The sequence below is a fragment of the Mya arenaria genome, chromosome 13 (genome assembly GCF_026914265.1).
Source record: "Mya arenaria isolate MELC-2E11 chromosome 13, ASM2691426v1".
In the NCBI taxonomy this organism is placed as follows: domain Eukaryota; kingdom Metazoa; phylum Mollusca; class Bivalvia; order Myida; family Myidae; genus Mya; species Mya arenaria.
Genome location: NC_069134.1, coordinates 44,668,517 through 44,691,016, shown reverse-complemented (window position 1 = coordinate 44,691,016; position 22,500 = coordinate 44,668,517). Strand labels below are relative to the sequence as shown.

Here is a 22,500-nt window from a genome sequence, read left to right as displayed (position 1 = left end):
GTTAAACAATTTCTTTAATAACAATAAAGAATTGTTGGTTTTTAAGCACTGTTACAGGAAACACGCTTTCTGGAACTGCCAATGTTTTCAATACTTATTATCTTACTATAAAATTTATGTTGATGTATTATTGGCTTTATAATTGCTTCATTTGACAATTCTGGGCTTGTTTTGAGGAAATACTGTAATTGCCGATTGTCGGACCATCTGATAGATGTCTAATCCCTTTAACTTTTAAAAGAAACAGTTCATTCATAAGCGCCGAACTTCTACAGCACTGTTGTAAGAAGTACGCGGGTGATTGCCATAATGAAGTTCTGTTTCATATCTTACACAATACTCTCGAATGCAACGTATTGCATTGAATCTGATTTCTGATACTATGAATAAGTCACCAAATACAAGCGAGTTGCATGTGGATGACAACGCTTGTAGGAAACCCAAGAAGCACAAGTCAACATGTGATAATCTAAAATAAATCAATGAAAACCCAGTGTAATGAAGTACTGTTAGTCTTCAGATTTGTAATCAGTTATCGAAGTAGTCACGACATCTTTACACGACGACGACAACAACGTCACCGTGGCTTTCATGCATGGAAGACTTTAAGTATATATCATGTGTTTCCGGTACGGATAGAAAAATCCGACCCGATTTTTCGATCCGGACCGGAAAAAACATGATTGATATTTTTTCTTGAATATCTAAAATTATCAATTTGTGGAAAAAATGACGTTGAAAACGAACTTTTGTACAATTACACCAAAAAGCGCGTGCGACGTTGTTTACTGACGTCATAGAGCGCAGTAACTAAAAATAATGTTTTTTTACGATTATTTATTTTCAATTTTAATTCAAAGTCTTGCAAACATATATATTTGATTGCTCTTTATTGAAATGGCATATTTTTTTTCATAAACCATACAATAAATGAAACAAGAAGTGGCGCGTTGTTGCGCGTGAATCATCTTCCATGGGGTATGTAAGATGGGTTTTTCCAGCACTGGTCACATGACCGGAAACACACGTCCGGTATGCAAGAAAAGACATTGCAATACGTTCATGCATGGAAGACAAGACACTGTAATACTTTCATGCATGGAAGACAAGACACTGGAATACTTTCATGCATGAAAGACAAGACACTGGAATTCGTTCATGCATGGAAGACAAGACACTGGAATTCTTTCATGCATGGAAGACAAGACACTGGAATACCTTCTTGAACAACAACAAACAACGACACCAATATCATAAAAGCGGTAAGGTAATTTTTTATCCGAAAGTTATGTTGAAATTTCAAAACTTAGTACCTGCATGTGTTCATATATTTTACACATATATATTTCAGCAATATGATTGAAAACATTCTAGATTAAAAATGGTTTCAACCATTATATTTGTTAACTTTTATGGAGGTTTGAAGGATCTTGAACGTAATTGCCATCATAACTTCCAAATAAACAATAACCTTGAATACGATTCTATGTTACACACAGAGGAGTTGGCATAAGGGAAAGATATATGTTTTTGCACCACTGCAGTCTGTGCGAAAGACCCAGGACACGAGGACATGTAACTTGAAAATTGTAACAAGACCGAATAATCTACTTCTCTGACATGCCACTTGTAAATTGAGTCGCTTAAAGCAGATGTTGATTACACAGCATTTTACTTTTAAGAGTCAGTAGAAGTCCACATAAACAGAAGGCCAACTGCCAATCACTGGGCAAATTCTCTGGACAGACAATCTTAGTATGTTTCCAGTGTTTAAATCGTGGTCGAATCGTCATGTACTTTCTTCAGCCCGAATTTTCAAGTACAATGTCTTTACTGCCATTTCAGATTGGTAAATGTTGCCCATCTAATTTCTTGTCTTGTTGATGTCTCAAGAAGTAGAAACTATTATGAAACTGCTTAGCACAATCACACTTTCTGATTTCATGGTGCCTAGAATTCCTTTTTTAGGGTTGCCCAATAAATAAAATTGAGTATAAGCTCCTGTTAGCGACAGGTCACGAATGACTTCATTTTTGACAACATGAGCCTGAGTTAAAATATGTCTAGGAGTTCGTCAAGGGTAAGCATTCTGATTACCTATGAATAGTGGAACAAATATAATGCCTCTAGTGTGTTCCAACGATTTTTGTTTTAAGATTTTACCTTGTGGCCTAGTTTTTGACCCTATGTGACTATCCTTTACAAGCGGACTTAATATCAAGGGGACTTTTATGACGGAGTTAATAATAAATATGGTTCAGATGACATGGTTCGACCAAAAAATAACTAAGATTTAAACGTGTGATCTATTTTTTAACATGTGGTCCTGTTTTAAATATGTTCAAGACTTCAAAAATGGAAACATTCTGATTAAGTTGGGTTAATATTGGACACACATATAAATTGCCTCTAGTTTGTTCCATTTTTTCTAAGGTTCGACTTCAGAGGCGGTAATCCCCTGGTACATTGTTTTGATACCAAGCACTAAAAAAATGCTGCGCCCAGTGAGACGGTATGTATTTTTTTTCTCTCCATAATTAAACAATTAAATTTCCTAACATCAACCATGTTCCAGCGTCCAATTTTCAATGTAATATGGTACCTTCATTTTGTCAGACAGTTATGTAGTTTACTTGGAATGCGTGTCACAAGTTTTCAATCGAGGCGAAATGTCCTGCGGAAATCTTTGAACCAAGCATGGACTGTCCATTTTTTTCAAAATTTCGTCCGTAATATACACAATTTCGTTTACATAACAATTCATAAACATTTACCGTACACCTATCGATATGCCCTAAGTTATGTTTCCATAGCGACGTTCGCAATTTGCGGATATAACGCTACAACCATTTTTCGAACCAAGCACTTGCAAAATATTATTCGAACCAAGCACTTCATCCTTTTATACGCTTAATGTATTTCTTTTTCAGGCTGATAAACAAGCCGTTCAACAGCTGGAAACGCATACTACTCATGTAGCATAGTACTATAAAGGTTGTATATGTATTCTTAAAATGTACTATACACCATTTAATTTCAAGAAGAATTTTATTGAACAGTCCGAGCATCGTTATATTTATGGTAAAACTCTTATTTAAAAACAATATAACACAATTTCTCCGCTCAGAGTTATTTGAAAATCATGATCTATTAAAACATTCATCGAAGATATGGATTTGAAGTAATATAAAAACTATAACAGGAAATGTTTCTGCAATGACTGCACCATGTTGGCGGTATTTTATTTTCGTCTATAACTCGCATAATATAATGGCCATTTCTTTGTATACGTCACAACAATTCATTCCTAAGTACTATTTTGTTGTGATCGTTATTTTCGATTAACAGGTATCATGCATTTGACTTATCAGCACGGAAAAGGTTGCCATGCCGGAAAATATACGACTGTTTCAACAGAAACGCCTCGCTACAGGGCAATCTGGGTGTGCGTTGGGAGAAAGCAAGTAGAAATGACTCGAAAATGGTTACTACAAAACTGATAGGCTTGGAATAAATAACGATTAACCATAGTATTTATTCATTGTGAAGTGTACTGAACATCATTGTACATTGTATCTCTACTGAGTACAATATTTTCGCATATTTTAACGTTTAAAATAAACCAAGAGAATATATGTTGCTATACAATTTAGTTCTTAACATTGTATGCGTCTGTCGAATTGTCTCTTATTGATCTGCATACCTTAAAATATTGTATTTTATAGCATCAAAACTATATCAATTAACAGTTAGCTTATAAATTTCTTATACTTAAAGAGTATTAGTTTCGGGAAATGGCTGATGAACAAATAATCAATTCGAATAAATGTTTATTATTTTCATTATTTTTATGACAAAAGCATGCAGTGTGAAAACAACACACATAACTAACATAACAGTACGAGTGTATGCATAGAATGTGTATAAACCATTGTTAACATAAACAAGCTATATTCATGTAATAAATATTGTATAATTATACTTTGACTTAGGCAAATACATAAAACCATGAACATATTACAGCAATTAAACAAAAATCGAGAACTGTATCATTAACATATAAATTACAAATCGCAAACATAAACTGAAGATTGATATAACATTCAATTGGGTTAAGAACCGATCATCGCAAGCAGATGATAACATTGGTCTGTTTAAAAAAAAATAAAAAAAAACAGTTCACTCAATCACTTATTTTCGTGAAGCGTATTCTTTACCACAGCTACGTTTCCTCCACTCGGTGGGATAACAGATGAACCACCAGATCTAGTCGAATGTGGTATTTAGCACCACAAATTTCACATTCGATCTCGGCGTCTGTATGTACCATTCTCCGATGGTTAAACAAATCCCCATTTGTGGCGAACGCTTTGTCACAGTTGGTACACTTGCGTTTCCTCACTATGGGCACAACCTCTGAAATATGATTTAATAACTATTTTAAGAATATTTGTATCCTGTATTTGCAAATAGTAACATTTAAAATATTTCTTTATATTTAAGTTAATATTTTATATGCATAAACATAAATGTAATGACTTCGAAATATGGCAATCTGAAACGGATAGTTTACCTGTGGCGTTTTGAGTGGCTTTGGCTAAAGAACATAAGCTCACAGCATCTGCGTGTATGGTGCTTAGCCTGTATGTTTTCTTTAATGTATACTTAATGCGCCTTTGGTCTTGTATGATTTCCCACAATGTCGGCATAACATATCCTGCAACAATATAAAAATTATATAGTGCTAGGTTCGAATAATATTTCATAAGTGCTTGGTTCGAAAAACGGTTGTAGCGTTATTACCGCAAAATGCGTACGTTGCTATGGTAACATAAATTAGGGCATATCGATAGAGCTACATGCAATGTTCATAAATAGCTCTGTAAACGAAATTGCGTATATGAATTACGAAATTTATAAAAAATCGACAGTTCATGCTTGGTTCAAAGATTTCCGCAGCACATTTCGCCTCGATTGAAAACTTGTGACACGCATTCCAAGTAAACTACAGATCTGTCTGACAAAACGAAGGTACCATATTACAGGGAAAATTGGGCGCTGGAACATGGTTGATGTTAGAAAATTTAATTGTTTAATTATGGAGAGAAAATAACAAAAAAATACATACCGTCTCACTGGGCTCAGCATTTTTTTAGTGCTTGGTATCAAAACAATTTACCACGTGATTACCGCCTCTGGGCTTAGTGAACTAGTTTTCGACCCCTGTGATCCACTTTAAATGCGGTCGAGGTTTTATCAAGGGGAACATTCTTAACAAGTTTTGAACATTATCTGACCAATCCCTAACAAAATATAGTTTCCGGACACAAAAATAAATGTGGCGCACGGATGAACGGAAGAAATAAAGGATTGACCGACGGACGGAAAGAGGGAATTACGGACGGAAGGGAAACGACAAAACAATATCACCCTCCCGAAACCTTCGGTTCGACGACAAGAATAACAGTTAACTCTAGAAAACCATATGTCTCTGTTTGAATAAGATAAAAAACATCATTGTAAAAGCTGAAAACACAACCGCCAGATGATGCCAAACTTAGAACAAACCACTGTTATTACAATGAACTCACTTTGACTCTGGTATCCGGTCGAAGTCGACATACATGTCCTGCAGGGTTCCCCCGACCAAAAACCCTATCATCGGTCCTAGCATCTGACATAAGCCGATAATCGCTGAAACAGATAGGACAATTGAGGTTTTTAAGCTAACATCTAGTTTTATCATTGAAAATTTTCATTAAACATTCGACCTCTCTTGGCCTGACATTAAGGACAGTAACGGGTACACTGTAACGGTAACGATAACCCAGACTAAGGCCAACAAAATATATACCCTTAGTGTCTCAGGCACATTGAGTCAATCAATATATTTATTTTGGTTCGGAATAAAACGTATTTACGATTATTATCATATATCATATCATTATCATATATGACGGTCAAGGTCGTTTCGACTATTGCCATATATGGTAATGGTCAGTGAGCTTACATAAGTAAATGGCTAAAAGCCGTTTATACACAAGCATTCGTCATTCGAGGTTATACCGGGCAGTAGACAAGAGAAAAATGGTAGTTTTCCCCAACCACCCACCCTTTTAGATTTTGTATGGGTGTATATGAATCATCTAATGTCTAGATATGGTTGAATTTTGAACATATTCATAACGTTTTATATTTTTCACATAAACGATTTTGTGTCGTTTTGAAAGTTGGGAGAGGATGACATTGTTTTACTGAGTGAATAAGGCGGTTTCATGGACTTTTACAGCAGTCGCTTTGTGCAAAGTGAAATTTCTTATTTTCCTGATGCTATGTTAAAGTGCATTGACACATATTGCTACACGAAGTGGTCATGAAACCATTGAGAGAGTGATGTTTATTATTTGTATTGTGTGTTAAATAAATATACTTGCCCGGTATAGACTACTCCTAGACAGTCGTTGTTATGTGTTTTATAAGGTTAACACATAAATAATTTATGTTTGGCTGAATATAATGAAAGAAAACATAAACCAAAAAAAATCATAGCGTATTAAAAGCAATTGAAATGGATTTCAACTAACATACATAACATCTAAGAAACCTGTCTAAGTAATAAATGATGTACGTGAAGTTAGCGGCCTAGCGGCCTAGCGGCCTAGCGGCGTGAAGTTAGCGGCCTAGCAGCCAAGCGGCGTGAAGTTAGCGGCCTAGTGGCCTGGCGACATAGCGGCGTGAAAGTGGCGGCCTAGCGGCCTGGCGGCCTATTTTTTCGCTATTTCAAAGCAATTGTTAATGCGTTTTTTTTTTTAAAAATAAAAAAAATGATAAATCAAAGTTTTTATTCGTAAGGTTACATAGCGGCCTTAAATTGTTTTCCATTCAGAGCATTTTTCTATACGTTTAATTCTAAAACAATTATAAATTAACTGTTTTAATGCACAAGTTATCAATCTGAAGCGATCAAAATCATTTTTTCAAAAAGTTGATCAAGATGTTCAGCGGCGTAGCGGCGTGAAGTTAGCGGCCTAGCGGCCTAAAATGGTATGCTTTTTAATTGCATGCATTTTCTTCAAAAAATAATGATATAATAACTGCTTAAGAGTGATCATTTGTGCATAAAAACAGTAAATATATCATTGTTTAAGAAGAAAAAGCATATATACATACCTTAAAATAGGAAACCATTTTAGGCCATTAGGCCGCTAGGCCGCCAGGCCGCTAATATCACTACTCTAGGTCGCTAGGCCGCTGAAGTACTTGATCGATTTTTTTTAAAAAGTTGAAAAATGCTTCAGAGTGATAATTTGATCATAAAACAGTAAATATATCATTATTTTAGAAGAACAGGCATGTTTACATGCTTTGAAATAGCTGACTGCTTGATCGACTTTTTTGAAGAAAAAAAAACGAATTTCGCTTCAAAGTGATAACTTGTGCATTAAAACAGTAAATATTTCATTTTTTGAGAAAAGGCATGTAAACATGTTTTGAAATAGGGTACCATTTTAGGCCGCCAGGCTGCTAACTTCACGCCGCTAGGCCGCTGAAGTGCTCGATCGACTTTTTTTTTTTAAAAAGTCGAAAAACGCTTCAGAGTGATAATTTGTGCATAAAAACAGTAAATATATCATTGTTTTAGAAGAACAGGCATGTTTAATGCTTTGAATTAGCTGACTGCTTGATCGACGTTTTGGAAAAAAAAATGTTGATAATCGCTTCAAAGTGTTCATTTGTGCATAAAAACAGTTAATATGTCATTGTTTTAAAAGAAAATGCATGTTTACATGCTTTGAAATAGGATTCAATTTTAGGACGCTAGGCCGCCAGGCCGCTAACTTTACGCCGCTAGGCCGCTCACTTCACGCCGCTAGGCCGCTGAAGTGTTTGATTGACCTTTTTGAAAAAAAGTTGGAAAACGCTTCAGAGTGATAATTTGTGCTTAAAAACAGTAAATATATCATTGTTTTAGAAGAACAGCCATAAAAAGTGTTTATGACCGCTTCAGATTGATAACTTTTGCATGATAACAGTTAATTTATAATTGTTTTAGAATAAAACGTATAGAAAAATGCTCTAAATGGAAAACAATTTAAGGCCGCTATGTAACTGTATGAATAAAAAAAAAATGATTTATCATTGTTTTTGTGTTGTTGTTTTTTTTTTTTAAAAAACCGCATTATCAATTAAAGCAATTGAAATAGAGAAAAAAGATACGCCGCCTGGCCGCTAGGCCGTTAGGCTGCCAATTTCACGCCGCTAGTTCGCCAGGCCGCTAGGCCGCTAACTTCACGCCGCTAGGCCGCTAGGCCGCTAGGCCACTAACTTCACGTACATAAATAAATCTGTCATCGACTGCAATCTGGGCTGAAAAAAAAGTAAAGAAAATTGATGGAAGGAACGAATGCATTTTTTAGCCTTTTTCTTAACATATCCGTTGTCTCTGGAGAAGAATATAGAGAGCATATTTGACGCATGTCGGTGTAAGATCGAAATTGATCAAGCAAAAAGTAATATGTTCCATTGTTTTACATTCGTTCCCCAAAGGTTAAATTTTTTAAACTTACGCCGAGATTAAACAAATTTCTATTTCTTTAATGCTAAATGCTAAATTGAAAGAGAGCCACCGCCAGTACGTATGGTCGTGCTAGGTTTCGAGCTGTGCTCTCGGAGCCACCGCCCGTACGTATGGTCGTGCTAGGTTTCGAGCCCTGCTCACAGAGCCACCTCCGTACGTATGGTCGTGCTAGGTTTCGAGCCGTGCTCTCAGAGCCACCGCCCGTACGTATGGTCGTGCTGGGTTTCAATGCCTGCTCACAGAGCCATCCCCGTACGTATGGTCGTGCTAGGTTTCGAGGCCTGCTCACAGAGTTACCGCCCGTACGTATGGTCGTGCTAGGTTTCGAGGCCTGCTCACAGAGCCACCGCCCGTACGTATGGTCGTGCTAGGTTTCGAGCCCTGCTCACAGAGCCACTGCCGGTACGTATGGTAGTGCTAATGTTCGAGCCCTGCTCTCGGAGCACCGACCGTACGTATGGTCGTGCTGGTTTTCGTGTCCTGCTCACAGAGCCACGCCCGTATTTATGGTCGTGCTATATTTCGAGCCCTGCTCTCAGAGCCACCGCCCGTACGTATGGTCGTGCTAGGTTTCGAGCCCTGCTCTCAGAGCCACCGCCCGTACGTATGGTCGTGCTAGGTTTCGAGCCCTGCTCACAGAGCCACCGCCCGTACGTATGGTCGTGCTAATGTTCGAGCCCTGCTCTCAGAGCCACCGCCCGTACGTATGGTCGTGCTAGGTTTCGAGCCCTGCTCTCAGAGCCACCCCCGTACGTATGGTCGTGCTAGGTTTCGAGCCCTGCTCACAGAGCCACCGCCCGTACGTATGGTCGTGCTAATGTTCGAGCCCTGCTCTCGGAGCCACCGCCCGTACGTATTGTCGTGCTTGTTTTCGAGGCCTGCTCACAGAGCCACCTCCGTACGTATGGTCGTGCTAGGTTTCGAGCCCTGCTCTCGGAGCCACCGCCCGTACGTATTGTTGTGCTAGGTTTCGAGCCCTGGTCTCGAAGCCACCCCCGTACGTATGGTCGTGCTAGGTTTCGAACCATGCTCTTAGAGCCTCCCCGGTACGTATGATCTTGCTAGGTTTCGAGCCCTGCTCTTAGAGCCACCGCCGGTACGTATGGTCGTGCTTGTTTTTTTTATTTTTCTCCTCTTCTGTCTTGGCACTCAGAGCCATTCTCGTGCCGTGCATGCTACGAGAACACTCCATTCAACTTCCTTCATTACTACCAGAACACTTGTTCTCACATTTCTACTCATTGACTTCTTACAATTTCTCTAATTACTCGTACATTATATCTTCCCTATTGCTCTACCCTCTCTCTCCTTACTCCGCCCTCGAGTTTGCAAAATGAAAACTTCTCGAACGGAGCTCGTAACGTGGATGTGACCAGGGTATTATATTGAACAGCTTAACATTGTTGTTATGCCCCCACAAAGTGGCGGCATATAGGGTTGCCCTTGTCCGTACGTACGTCCGTACGTACGTACGTACGTACGTCCCGAAGATTGTTTCCGATCTAATTCTTGAAAACCGTTTGTCCAATCCTCACCAAACTTTAAACACATGTTTGTGACCATAATATCTTGATCAAGTTCGATAGTCATGGAAATCGCTTTAGTCATTTAGGAGTTACGGCCCTTTTTTGCCAAAAATACTTCAAAAATATATGTTTCCAATCTAATTCTTGAAAAGTATGTGTCCAATCCTCACCTAACTTTACATACATGATTGTGACCATAATATCTTGTTTAATATTTATACTTCATTACTACGACGGGCTATTAGCATGTAATAAATCTGAAGCTCGTTTCTACATTATGTTATTGAATCATTATGCACATACATACAAATTATACCATTTCAAAACAACATTTAACAAAAAAGATGGGGCGCGGAATAATTTTAATTTCATTTCAATATTTGTTTACATATTTTCCCCCCGAAATGGGCAGTTACAAAATAAATCAGAATTTTAACAGGATGATTAAAGGAATTTGAAAAGGTACTAGTATACTACTTTACCTCATCAATGGCTGCAGGAAATTTCGTATGTTTGAAATTATTATCTAAAACTTTGAGTATATTATCTTTAAGAATCCCCATTCATTGCCTATTGAACGTTACGTATTATACTGAAAGTTCAACACATGTTAATACTCACATATATACATGGGGGAAGAGGCGGCAGGTACGCTGTCGTCGATGAAGGAGTAGCCGACGGTAATGAGCGTGGAGCCGCCGATCCCGTGCAGCAGCTGACCCAACACGAACAGCACCAGGAAGTTAGACAGCGCGTCGTTCGTCTCTACACATGGTGACTTGCTTTCTGTGGAAAAACATAATATAAGTTTCCTACTTGAAACTACAAAATACTGATCAAACCCTGTTAGTTGGCGATTCATTTAAAGAGGGACAGGAACAGATCTTGTCTGGTCACAAACTAAGTAAAGACGGCCTCCACACACGGTGACCTACTCCCTGGGAGAAAGGCATATGTTGTAAAAATTAGTGACTTCTTTACGGGAGGCAACATTCTGCGTTTAAAAGGTAAATATAATTGACCAGCGATAGGAATTGTGTGTACACCCCATCAGTCCAGATACACCACATATCGCACCATGTCGATATAATAAGGTTAGAATCCGCGTGCTGCAGCACCTGGATCAACCGTCTCCTTACGTCAGGTGCCTGCTAGTACTGTACTGGTGTTTGCTACATAGAAATGCCGTATTCTGATATATCTGTACATAGAAATGAATAAAATCTGCATACACTTACGCAATGCGCATAATTGCTGATATCAAGCGAAACAAGGACAAATGTCTGGAAGGTATGAGCATGTATTAGGACCGACAGGCTGGCAGAAGGTATCAAACTGTATAAGAATAGTCATGCTGACAGAAAGTATCAAACTGTATAAGGATAGACCTGCTGACAGAAGGTATCAAACTGTATGAGGATAGACCTGCTGACAGAAGGTATCAAACTGTATAAGGATAGACCTGCTGACAGAAGGTATCAAACTGTATAAGGATAGACCTGCTGACAGAAGGTATCAAACTGTATAAGAATAGTCATGCTGACAGAAGGTATCAAACTGTATAAGGATAGACCTGCTGACAGAAGGTATCAAACTGTATAAGGATAGACCTGCCGACAGAAGGTATCAAACTGTATAAGGATAGACCTGCTGACAGAAGGTATCAAACTGTATAAGGATAGACCTGCTGACAGAAGGTATCAAACTGTATAAGGATAGACCTGCCGACAGAAGGTATCAAACTGTATAAGGATAGACCTGCTGACAGAAGGTATCAAACTGTATAAGAATAGTCATGCTGACAGAAGATATCAAACTGTATAAGAATAGACATGCTGACAGAAGGTATCAAACTGTATAAGGATAGACCTGCTGTCAGAAGGTATCAAACTGTATAAGGATAGACCTGCTGTCAGAAGGTATCAAACTGTATAAGAATAGTCATGCTGACAGAAAGTATCAAACTGTATAAGGATAGACCTGCTGACAGAAGGTATCAAAATGTATAAGAAAAGTCATGCTGACAGAAGGTATCAAAATGTATAAGAATAGTCATGCTGACAGAAGGTATCAAACTGTATAAGGATAGACCTGCTGACAGAAGGTATCAAACTGTATAAGGATAGACCTGCTGACAGAAGGTATCAAAATGTATAAGGATAGACCTGCTGACAGAAGGTATCAACATGTATAAGAATAGTCATGCTGACAGAAGGTATCAAACTGTATAAGGATAGACCTGCTGACAGAAGGTATCAAAATGTATAAGAATAGTCATGCTGACAGAAGGTATCAAACTGTATAAGGATAGACCTGCTGACAGAAGGTATCAAACTGTATAAGGATAGACCTGCTGACAGAAGGTATCAAAATGTATAAGAATAGTCATGCTGACAGAAGGTATCAAAATGTATAAGTATAGACCTGCTGACAGAAGGTATCAAACTGTATAAGGATAGACCTGCTGACAGAAGGTATCAAACTGTATAAGAATAGTCATGCTGACAGAAGGTATCAAACTGTATAAGGATAGACCTGCTGACAGAAGGTATCAAACTGTATAAGGATAGACCTGCTGACAGAAGGTATCAAACTGTATAAGGATAGACCTGCCGACAGAAGGTATCAAACTGTATAAGGATAGACCTGCTGACAGAAGGTATCAAACTGTATAAGAATAGTCATGCTGACAGAAGATATCAAACTGTATAAGGATAGACCTGCTGACAGAAGGTATCAAACTGTATAAGGATAGACCTGCTGACAGAAGGTATCAAACTGTATAAGGATAGACCTGCTGACAGAAGGTATCAAACTGTATAAGGATAGACCTGCTGACAGAAGGTATCAAACTGTATAAGAATAGTCATGCTGACAGAAGATATCAAACTGTATAAGAATAGACATGCTGACAGAAGGTATCAAACTGTATAAGGATAGACCTGCTGTCAGAAGGTATCAAACTGTATAAGGATAGACCTGCTGTCAGAAGGTATCAAACTGTATAAGAATAGTCATGCTGACAGAAAGTATCAAACTGTATAAGGATAGACCTGCTGACAGAAGGTATCAAAATGTATAAGAATAGTCATGCTGACAGAAGGTATCAAAATGTATAAGAATAGTCATTCTGACAGAAGGTATCAAACTGTATAAGGATAGACCTGCTGACAGAAGGTATCAAACTGTATAAGGATAGACCTGCTGACAGAAGGTATCAAAATGTATAAGGATAGACCTGCTGACAGAAGGTATCAACATGTATAAGAATAGTCATGCTGACAGAAGGTATCAAACTGTATAAGGATAGACCTGCTGACAGAAGGTATCAAAATGTATAAGAATAGTCATGCTGACAGAAAGTATCAAACTGTATAAGGATAGACCTGCTGACAGAAGGTATCAAACTGTATAAGGATAGACCTGCTGACAGAAGGTATCAAAATGTATAAGAATAGTCATGCTGACAGAAGGTATCAAAATGTATAAGTATAGACCTGCTGACAGAAGGTATCAAAATGTATAAGAATAGTCATGCTGACAGAAGGTATCAAAATGTATAAGAATAGTCATGCTGACAGAAGGTATCAAACTGTATAAGGATAGACCTGCTGACAGAAGGTATCAAACTGTATAAGGATAGACCTGCTGACAGAAGGTATCAAAATGTATAAGGATAGACCTGCTGACAGAAGGTATCAACATGTATAAGAATAGTCATGCTGACAGAAGGTATCAAACTGTATAAGGATAGACCTGCTGACAGAAGGTATCAAAATGTATAAGAATAGTCATGCTGACAGAAAGTATCAAACTGTATAAGGATAGACCTGCTGACAGAAGGTATCAAACTGTATAAGGATAGACCTGCTGACAGAAGGTATCAAAATGTATAAGAATAGTCATGCTGACAGAAAGTATCAAAATGTATAAGTATAGACCTGCTGACAGAAGGTATCAAACTGTATAAGGATAGACCTGCTGACAGAAGGTATCAAAATGTATAAGGATAGACCTGCTGACAGAAGGTATCAACATGTATAAGAATAGACCTGCTGACAGAAGGTATCAAAATGTATAAGAATAGTCATGCTGACAGAAAGTATCAAACTGTATAAGGATAGACCTGCTGACAGAAGGTATCAAACTGTATGAGGATAGACCTGCTGACAGAAGGTATCAAACTGTATAAGGATAGACCTGCTGACAGAAGGTATCAAACTGTATAAGGATAGACCTGCTGACAGAAGGTATCAAAATGTATAAGGATAGACCTGCTGACAGAAGGTATCAAAATGTATAAGAATAGACCTGCTGACAGAAGGTATCAAAATGTATAAGAATAGTCATGCTGACAGAAGGTATCAAACTGTATAAGGATAGACCTGCTGACAGAAGGTATCAAACTGTATGAGGATAGACCTGCTGACAGAAGGTATCAAACTGTATAAGGATAGACCTGCTGACAGAAGGTATCAAACTGTATAAGGATAGACCTGCTGACAGAAGGTATCAAACTGTATAAGAATAGTCATGCTGACAGAAGGTATCAAACTGTATAAGGATAGACCTGCTGACAGAAGGTATCAAACTGTATAAGGATAGACCTGCTGACAGAAGGTATCAAACTGTATAAGGATAGACCTGCTGACAGAAGGTATCAAACTGTATAAGGATAGACCTGCTGACAGAAGGTATCAAACTGTATAAGGATAGACCTGCCGACAGAAGGTATCAAACTGTATAAGGATAGACCTGCTGACAGAAGGTATCAAACTGTATAAGGATAGACCTGCTGACAGAAGGTATCAAACTGTATAAGAATAGTCATGCTGACAGAAGATATCAAACTGTATAAGAATAGACATGCTGACAGAAGGTATCAAACTGTATAAGAATAGTCATGCTGACAGAAAGTATCAAACTGTATAAGGATAGACCTGCTGACAGAAGGTATCAAAATGTATAAGAATAGTCATGCTGACAGAAGGTATCAAAATGTATAAGAATAGTCATGCTGACAGAAGGTATCAAACTGTATAAGGATAGACCTGCTGACAGAAGGTATCAAACTGTATAAGGATAGACCTGCTGACAGAAGGTATCAAAATGTATAAGGATAGACCTGCTGACAGAAGGTATCAACATGTATAAGAATAGTCATGCTGACAGAAGGTATCAAACTGTATAAGGATAGACCTGCTGACAGAAGGTATCAAAATGTATAAGAATAGTCATGCTGACAGAAAGTATCAAACTGTATAAGGATAGACCTGCTGACAGAAGGTATCAAACTGTATAAGGATAGACCTGCTGACAGAAGGTATCAAAATGTATAAGAATAGTCATGCTGACAGAAGGTATCAAAATGTATAAGTATAGACCTGCTGACAGAAGGTATCAAACTGTATAAGGATAGACCTGCTGACAGAAGGTATCAAAATGTATAAGGATAGACCTGCTGACAGAAGGTATCAAAATGTATAAGAATAGACCTGCTGACAGAAGGTATCAAAATGTATAAGAATAGTCATGCTGACAGAAGGTATCAAACTGTATAAGTATAGACCTGCTGACAGAAGGTATCAAACTGTATAAGGATAGACCTGCTGACAGAAGGTATCAAACTGTATAAGGACAGACAGGCTTACAGAAGGTATCAAAATACATTAGGACAGACAGGCTTACAGAAAGTATGAACATGTATTAAGACAGACAGGCTGACAGAATGTATGATAACGTATTAGGACTGACATGATGACAGAAGGTATGAAAATGTATTAGGACAGACAGGCTGACAGAAAGTATGATAACGTATTAGGACTGACATGATGACAGACGGTATGATAATGCATTAGGACAGATAGGCCAACAGAAGATATGAAAATATATTAGGACAGACAGGCTGATAGAAAGTATGATAATTAATTAGGTCAGACAGGCTGACAGAAGTATGATAATATATAAGGAGTGGACAGACAGGATGACAGAAGGTATGAAAATGAATACGGACAGACAGACTAACAAAAGGTATGGAAATGTATTAGGACAGACAGGCTGATAAAAGGTATGATAATACATTATGTCAGACAGGCTGACAGAAGGTATGATAATGTATAAGGACGGACTGGACGACAGAAAGTATGATAATATATTAGGAAAGACCTGCTGACAGAAGGTATGAAAATGTATTAGAATAGACAGGCGGACAGAAGGTATGAAAACGTATTAGAACAGACAGGTTGACAGAAGGTATGAACACGAATTAGGACAGACAGGCTGACAGAAGGTATGAAAATGTAGTGGGACAGACAGGCTGACAGAAGGTACAAAAATGTAGTGCGACAGACAGTCTTTGTTTTCCTAAAATGCAGTTTCTTAATGACAAATTATATATAAATATCAGACAATATAATATTAACATGATTGCAATGATGCAAGACATAAGCCTTAAAAAAGAAAAGAAAACAACAACATAAAACAGAAAGATGTACAAACACATATTATGTTATGGAGACTCATCTTAAGTATTCCTTTTTCCTTTTCTTTAATTCTCTTTTTGGAATTCCCTGATTGGAATCGTTTGATCGTTTAAAATCTCATTCAAGAACTTTCCTATATCCATGACATCAAACATGAACAATACACGAAATACACGCAATATAACATCGTAATTACATAAAAAAAATATTAAAATTATGAGTTACCATGTCATAGAGCAATGGGAATAGATATCATATACAGTCAGTTTTAAAAAAAATCCTTTAAATGAATGCACATGTCTTTAAATTTTATAATACATTTATTTAAAAGTGGAACGTGAAATGCTTTATCTGTATATAATGTAAGTAGGGAGGTAGTTGGTAGTTGGGAATTCGAATATTCAACTACCCGCTAGTTGCCAGAAAAAATACTTTAACGTGATTTCTTCACAATTGTACCCTTTTTATCATAAAAAGGCAAACTCTGAATCCCAAACTACTATTTGGTTGGCAGCTGGATATTCGCGAATAACCAACTGAAAATACTCCAATAACCAAATTGCTAATGTAGAAAAAGAACACAGATAAATAGTGTGTATCGAAGACACATATGTGTACATGGGTAAAAAGACAACATACGCGATATTTCTTTACATTAACTTCTTTTGACAAAAGAACAATGCATACTCTGAATAATCCCCACTTACCAACTGGTTGGTAGTTTGCGTTTTCGCGAATAACCAACTTAAAACAGTAAAATAACCAACTGGCGAATGTGCGAATAATAACCAACTGGCGAATGTACGAATAATAACCAACTGGCGAATGTACGAATAATAACCAACTGGCGAATGTACGAATAATAACCAACTGGCGAATGTACGAATAATAACCAACTGGCGAATGTACGAATAATACCCAACTGGCGAATGTACGAATAATAACCAACTGGCGAATGTACGAATAATAGTGATTTAAAACAGCATTCACGAAGATACATATGTGTACTGTAAACAATACAATAACTGTTTGGTTACTTTTCATGTGTACCTTTTTACTATAAAACAACTTGGTAGTTGGGTATTCGCGAATAACCAACATGCATTATTTCATAACTTTCTGGCCAATGCACGAAACATTGTGATTTAAAACAGTGATTCTCACGAAATACATATGTGTAAATGCATAAAAATACATTTAGTGTGTGATTTCTTCACATCTTTACATACCATTAGACCATATAAATAGTCAAAAACTGAATCTTAAAACTTTCCAAATAACCATCTAGAAATGGTCGAGTAGCTAAATATCAACATCAACATCTAACAACTATGTAGTTGATAATTCGAATACCCAACTGGTAACTAGCAGGTAGTCGAATATTCGAATAACCAACTACCAACTATAAGGTAGGTATGTATTACCAACTACCAGCTACGAACTAGAAGGTAGATATATATTTGAATCCCAACTACGAACTACCTCACAATTTTACGGTCATCTGAAAGGTCAGCATTCACGGCCTTAAATAAATAAGCGTCGGTCTTGTTTGTGAGAGGAAAGAAGACTTGCACATGCAGTAGCCAATAGTCGCAGCTCCTAATTATACAATTACTATTCTTTACTTTTACAAACATGGCCTAAACAATGTTATTTATGAATTAATTTATGGGCGATATCTGCCATAACAACATCATATTAACAATGTGGCCTTCTATGAAGAAAAAACAACAAACAAAAACAAAATGCAATTGGTAAATCATAAAAATCTGCATCGCACTTATACATTCGTATACAAGAACTATTGATGTTTTGAATATAATTATTCTTAACAAATCATGTTAAATAACATAACAATTGAAGTTATTTCAATATACAGCATATGCACGCCGACAGACACTCAATAAAACACAACAATTTATAAAATAACAGTTATTTCAATCTTTAAGATAATGAAAATATGACATACCTTTTTGTAACATATTTTAAATAATTATTTTATGATGTTATCATACATATGACATCATTCTACAAAGTGATATTCGCTTGCTAGATCCATTAAATAACAGAGAGAACAATGACGTTCAGCAAATTTTAAGTTGTTTCTTAGAGCTGCACTCTCACAAATGCAACAATTAACTAATTCCAAGACAAAAAGGTGTCAAAACTGTAAAACTGTGAGAGTGCAGCTTCAATGTATTTGTATGAACCGTATTGACTTATATCAGTAATAAATATACTACAGGTCGAATTCAGAACAACCACACTGACTCACACTCAATGAGTTAATTAATTCTCTGCAATCACATAACGGCTCGGATATTTTTGGGTGAAAGGTCTATCCGTATTCACAGGTATGAGTGAGACTAAAGTGTTTTGCGTGAGTGGGACATTTGTGAGTGCTCGGCGAGGCCACTTGAACCGCCCTCCAGGATTGGTTCTGAATACGAATTGAATGAGTGTGAGTGATAAAAGTACGTGACAAATAGAAAAGATATCAGATATTTGGAACAAATAAGGGACATACTCGTTCTCAGACCATATTAAGAAACCGGTATAATCCATTGAGGTACATGTACTTTAATAACGTGGAATTATTTTTAAAAAATCTATATAATCACAAGGATACGCCAATCACATGATGTTTTACTTTGTGCTGATTTTGAACCCCCAGAAAAATTGATGGTTGCAATTCATCGATGGCTGCAAGAACAGGCAGCCTAATGTACTTGAAGTTTCTACATAATAATATTTCAAAGCAAAATAGTTTTTTTTTCTAAAACAATGCTTAAATAATTGTTTTTATGCAAAATTCATCACTCTGGAGCGATTATTAACTCTCTTTGTTTCAAAAAGTATTATCAAAAAAATCTCGTGCACGGTCCGCTTACAACCGTAAGTAGACACTTTTCAATAGCTCTGCTGAGGGTATAGTCTGTAATAAATAATATGATATTAAACTGCTCACGTTGATCATGGATTTGGGGTAAAAAAATAAACATTTATCGATTGTATGAGTTCATTTTTTGCGATCTAAAGAAAAAAGAGCGGGCGTACCTCGGCCTCTAGCGGGCGTACCTCGGCCTCTAAATTATTTGGTGTGTGTTGGTGCATTCGTCAGAATCGATCGACGGAAAAAAGAAAAAAAAACTCAATCGTCATAGTCCCACACATGCAGATCGTCATAGTCCCACACATGCAGATCGTCATAGTCCCACACATGCCGATTCTATTGACACTGGTTTAACAAGTATGCCTTGGTAGAAAAGAAGACTGTTCATTTGAAATGAAAACTTGAACATTCCATGATTGCCATCGGCCATAACAAAAAATGCGAACACCTTAGGCACGACTGACATTTCAAATTCGTACTACAACAAAATGCGATGGACAGGTAACAAACATATAATACATTATACAACATGTACAATATAAGAACTTCATAGCTGGCATTAAAAGAAACAGTTTGTACTTGTTTATTTTGTTCTTCTAAGCATTGTGACCTTTTTTCCTATATCTGTATTCCCGACCGGAGTTTTTATTTCTGACAATGCTTTTTTGGCACTGTTTAGGTAAAGTCTGGGATAAATATAGAAATGAATTAATGTGATTTCCATAAAGAGACAATAAATCGTATTTGCGTCTTTGTGTCAACAAGAAATATGACGTTCGAATCCAGATAAAGCCAGATTGTTCAGTGCTGATTGAACGCTGATAAAATAATACTCATACTTAAGTCTTCTTACGGGACATTTTCGTCATTTGTGCTGCTTTAAGAAAATGGAAGATGACTTAAAGCTTAGCTTAAGGTGATTCATCGCTACAAACGATCGCTTCACCAAAAGCGAATGATATTTAAAAGTGAAACACTGTTCGTTCAAACACTGACTGAAATAGGGGGCGTTTATCGTGGTAATGAAATTACCAGTGCCTGCATGTATGTATCCGATCTCACAACAAGATGATAATTATATTACCATGATTACGTTAAAATCGAGTTTACTTTAATCTAACGTTTCGTAGGGGGGTATATATTTGTAAATACTGTAAAATATACATCTATAATTCATTTTGGCGAAAATGTACATTATTTCCATACTTATTTAACCATGTATTGTAATAGTAAAGTGTTTACATCCCTACACTCTTTAAAGGTTTGACTTGGGAATTATGAAATTACGAACCTTCCAGCAACACTAAAGATGTGTATTTCTCATTCAAAATACCCCCCCCCCCCCCCCCCGAGTTAGTGTTGGGAATCGACAGAAAAATTACTATCGATAATCGGTTTATGAAACCGATTAATGATCGATTATCAATCGATTTAATTATTAATTATCTTTGGTCATTTAAGGCGTGCAGATACAGTACATGCAACAGTTTTAAGCACCAATGTTCCCCTACAGTATTATTTGGACATTTCTTTGTATAAATTACGTTATCTATTCAGAACGCAACTATCTTTCAGTGTTTACAAGTTACTATTACAGAACGTGAGACCACAGGCTCTATTTTTTATTTTACATTTAGTATTCTATACATGTGCAAATAGTAACAAAGAAAGATATCAATTTGTTTTTAATAATCAGACAGTAACAAGTTCATCAAGCAGTTGATTATTCTATATATTTTACAAGATCATATCCTTTCAGAAAACTGAGAAAACCAAATTCTTTAATACATGGTGAGAAGTAAACGGGAACATGTTTTAAACATCACTTTTAAATCTCCAACTTGAGAAGTTGAGAATCAATCCTTTAGCAGTTAAATCACAAAGAAAATTTGTAATAAGGTACTGTAGTGACATACTGACATAGTAACTCCTTAACATGAACTAGCATTAACCTGAAAAAGAAAATTAGTCGGTAGCGGTTACGTCCCTTGTTTCTATAATCGATTGTTCAACTTTCACCATCGATTGTCGCCGACATAGGCCTTTCCGAAAAATTGTCGATCATAATCGATCATCGGCACAACACTAGTATTAGTAGTGCAGGGGCTGGTGAGGTTTTATTTCAACTACAAGGGCCATATAAACTAAAACTAGTCGCTTGAAGGAACATTTTAAAAAAATGAAAAGGGATTTCTTCACATTCGTAACTTGAACGAAGTGTTGTACAAATATCTTTTGAACATAGCTAGTATTTTGGCTACCATGTCAACGATTTCCGATTTGAAAGTTCAACTTATTCCAAATGTTTATTTGTGATACATTTTGGGTACATGTACTTTAAAAATACGTACTTATAAAAAATTGTTATTCTATACACCAGTCAATTGTTACCACGGTACCCCAGGTCCGGGGGTATACCGGGGATAGCCCGGGAAATGGGCCGTATTTTTACCTTCCAGGTGGCCCCGCAGAGCCGGGTGAATGCGGTGGTTTTATTTTCGCGCCAAATATAGCGGGGAATGGGCCTTACCTAGAGTCCCTTGGGTGCTGGGGCATTTGTCGGGGGTTTCACCAGCAGTTCGTCCCCGCAGGGCGTGGACTTTGCCCGGGCTTGGCTGGACCGAAAGTCAAAGTCTCCGCTTTTCCCCGGACCTGGGGGGCCGTGGTTACAATTGACTGGTGCACTATGTGAACACCTTTTACACAACGCTTTCCAGTGTCTCTGCATTGACCGAATTCCTAAACAGCACATGATGTGGGTGGGGCTCGACCCCAGACCGACTTGACTAACCACTTACTTGTTAACTTGTTAACCTACCTTGCCGTTTAACACACCGGGATCAAAAAAGGCATCATTAATTAAGATTTTACAAAATTCAAAGACGTATTACTAGCGAATTCTAATCCGCAAATCACATTAGCATTTTTACTGGCACAGGTTTAAATCCCACACACTTGTGTTGCTTTTAGTCCTGTAATTGTCAGATATTTTATATGCATTTTAACTGCTTTGTTGTCAAA

At 37.2% G+C, this 22,500-nt stretch overlaps 1 protein-coding gene across 1 annotated transcript in view; it reads right to left on the bottom strand.

The window, feature by feature from the left end:
• Window positions 1–22,500, bottom strand: part of LOC128214555 (solute carrier organic anion transporter family member 4C1-like) — a 105,224-nt gene that overhangs the window by 48,663 nt on the left and 34,061 nt on the right. The window contains exons 3-4 of the mRNA XM_052921085.1: window positions 10,726–10,890; window positions 5,592–5,694 (exon numbers count right to left, since the gene is read on the bottom strand). Coding sequence (XP_052777045.1) covers window positions 5,592–5,694; window positions 10,726–10,890 — 268 coding nt within the window. The remainder of the gene's footprint in view (window positions 1–5,591; window positions 5,695–10,725; window positions 10,891–22,500) is intronic.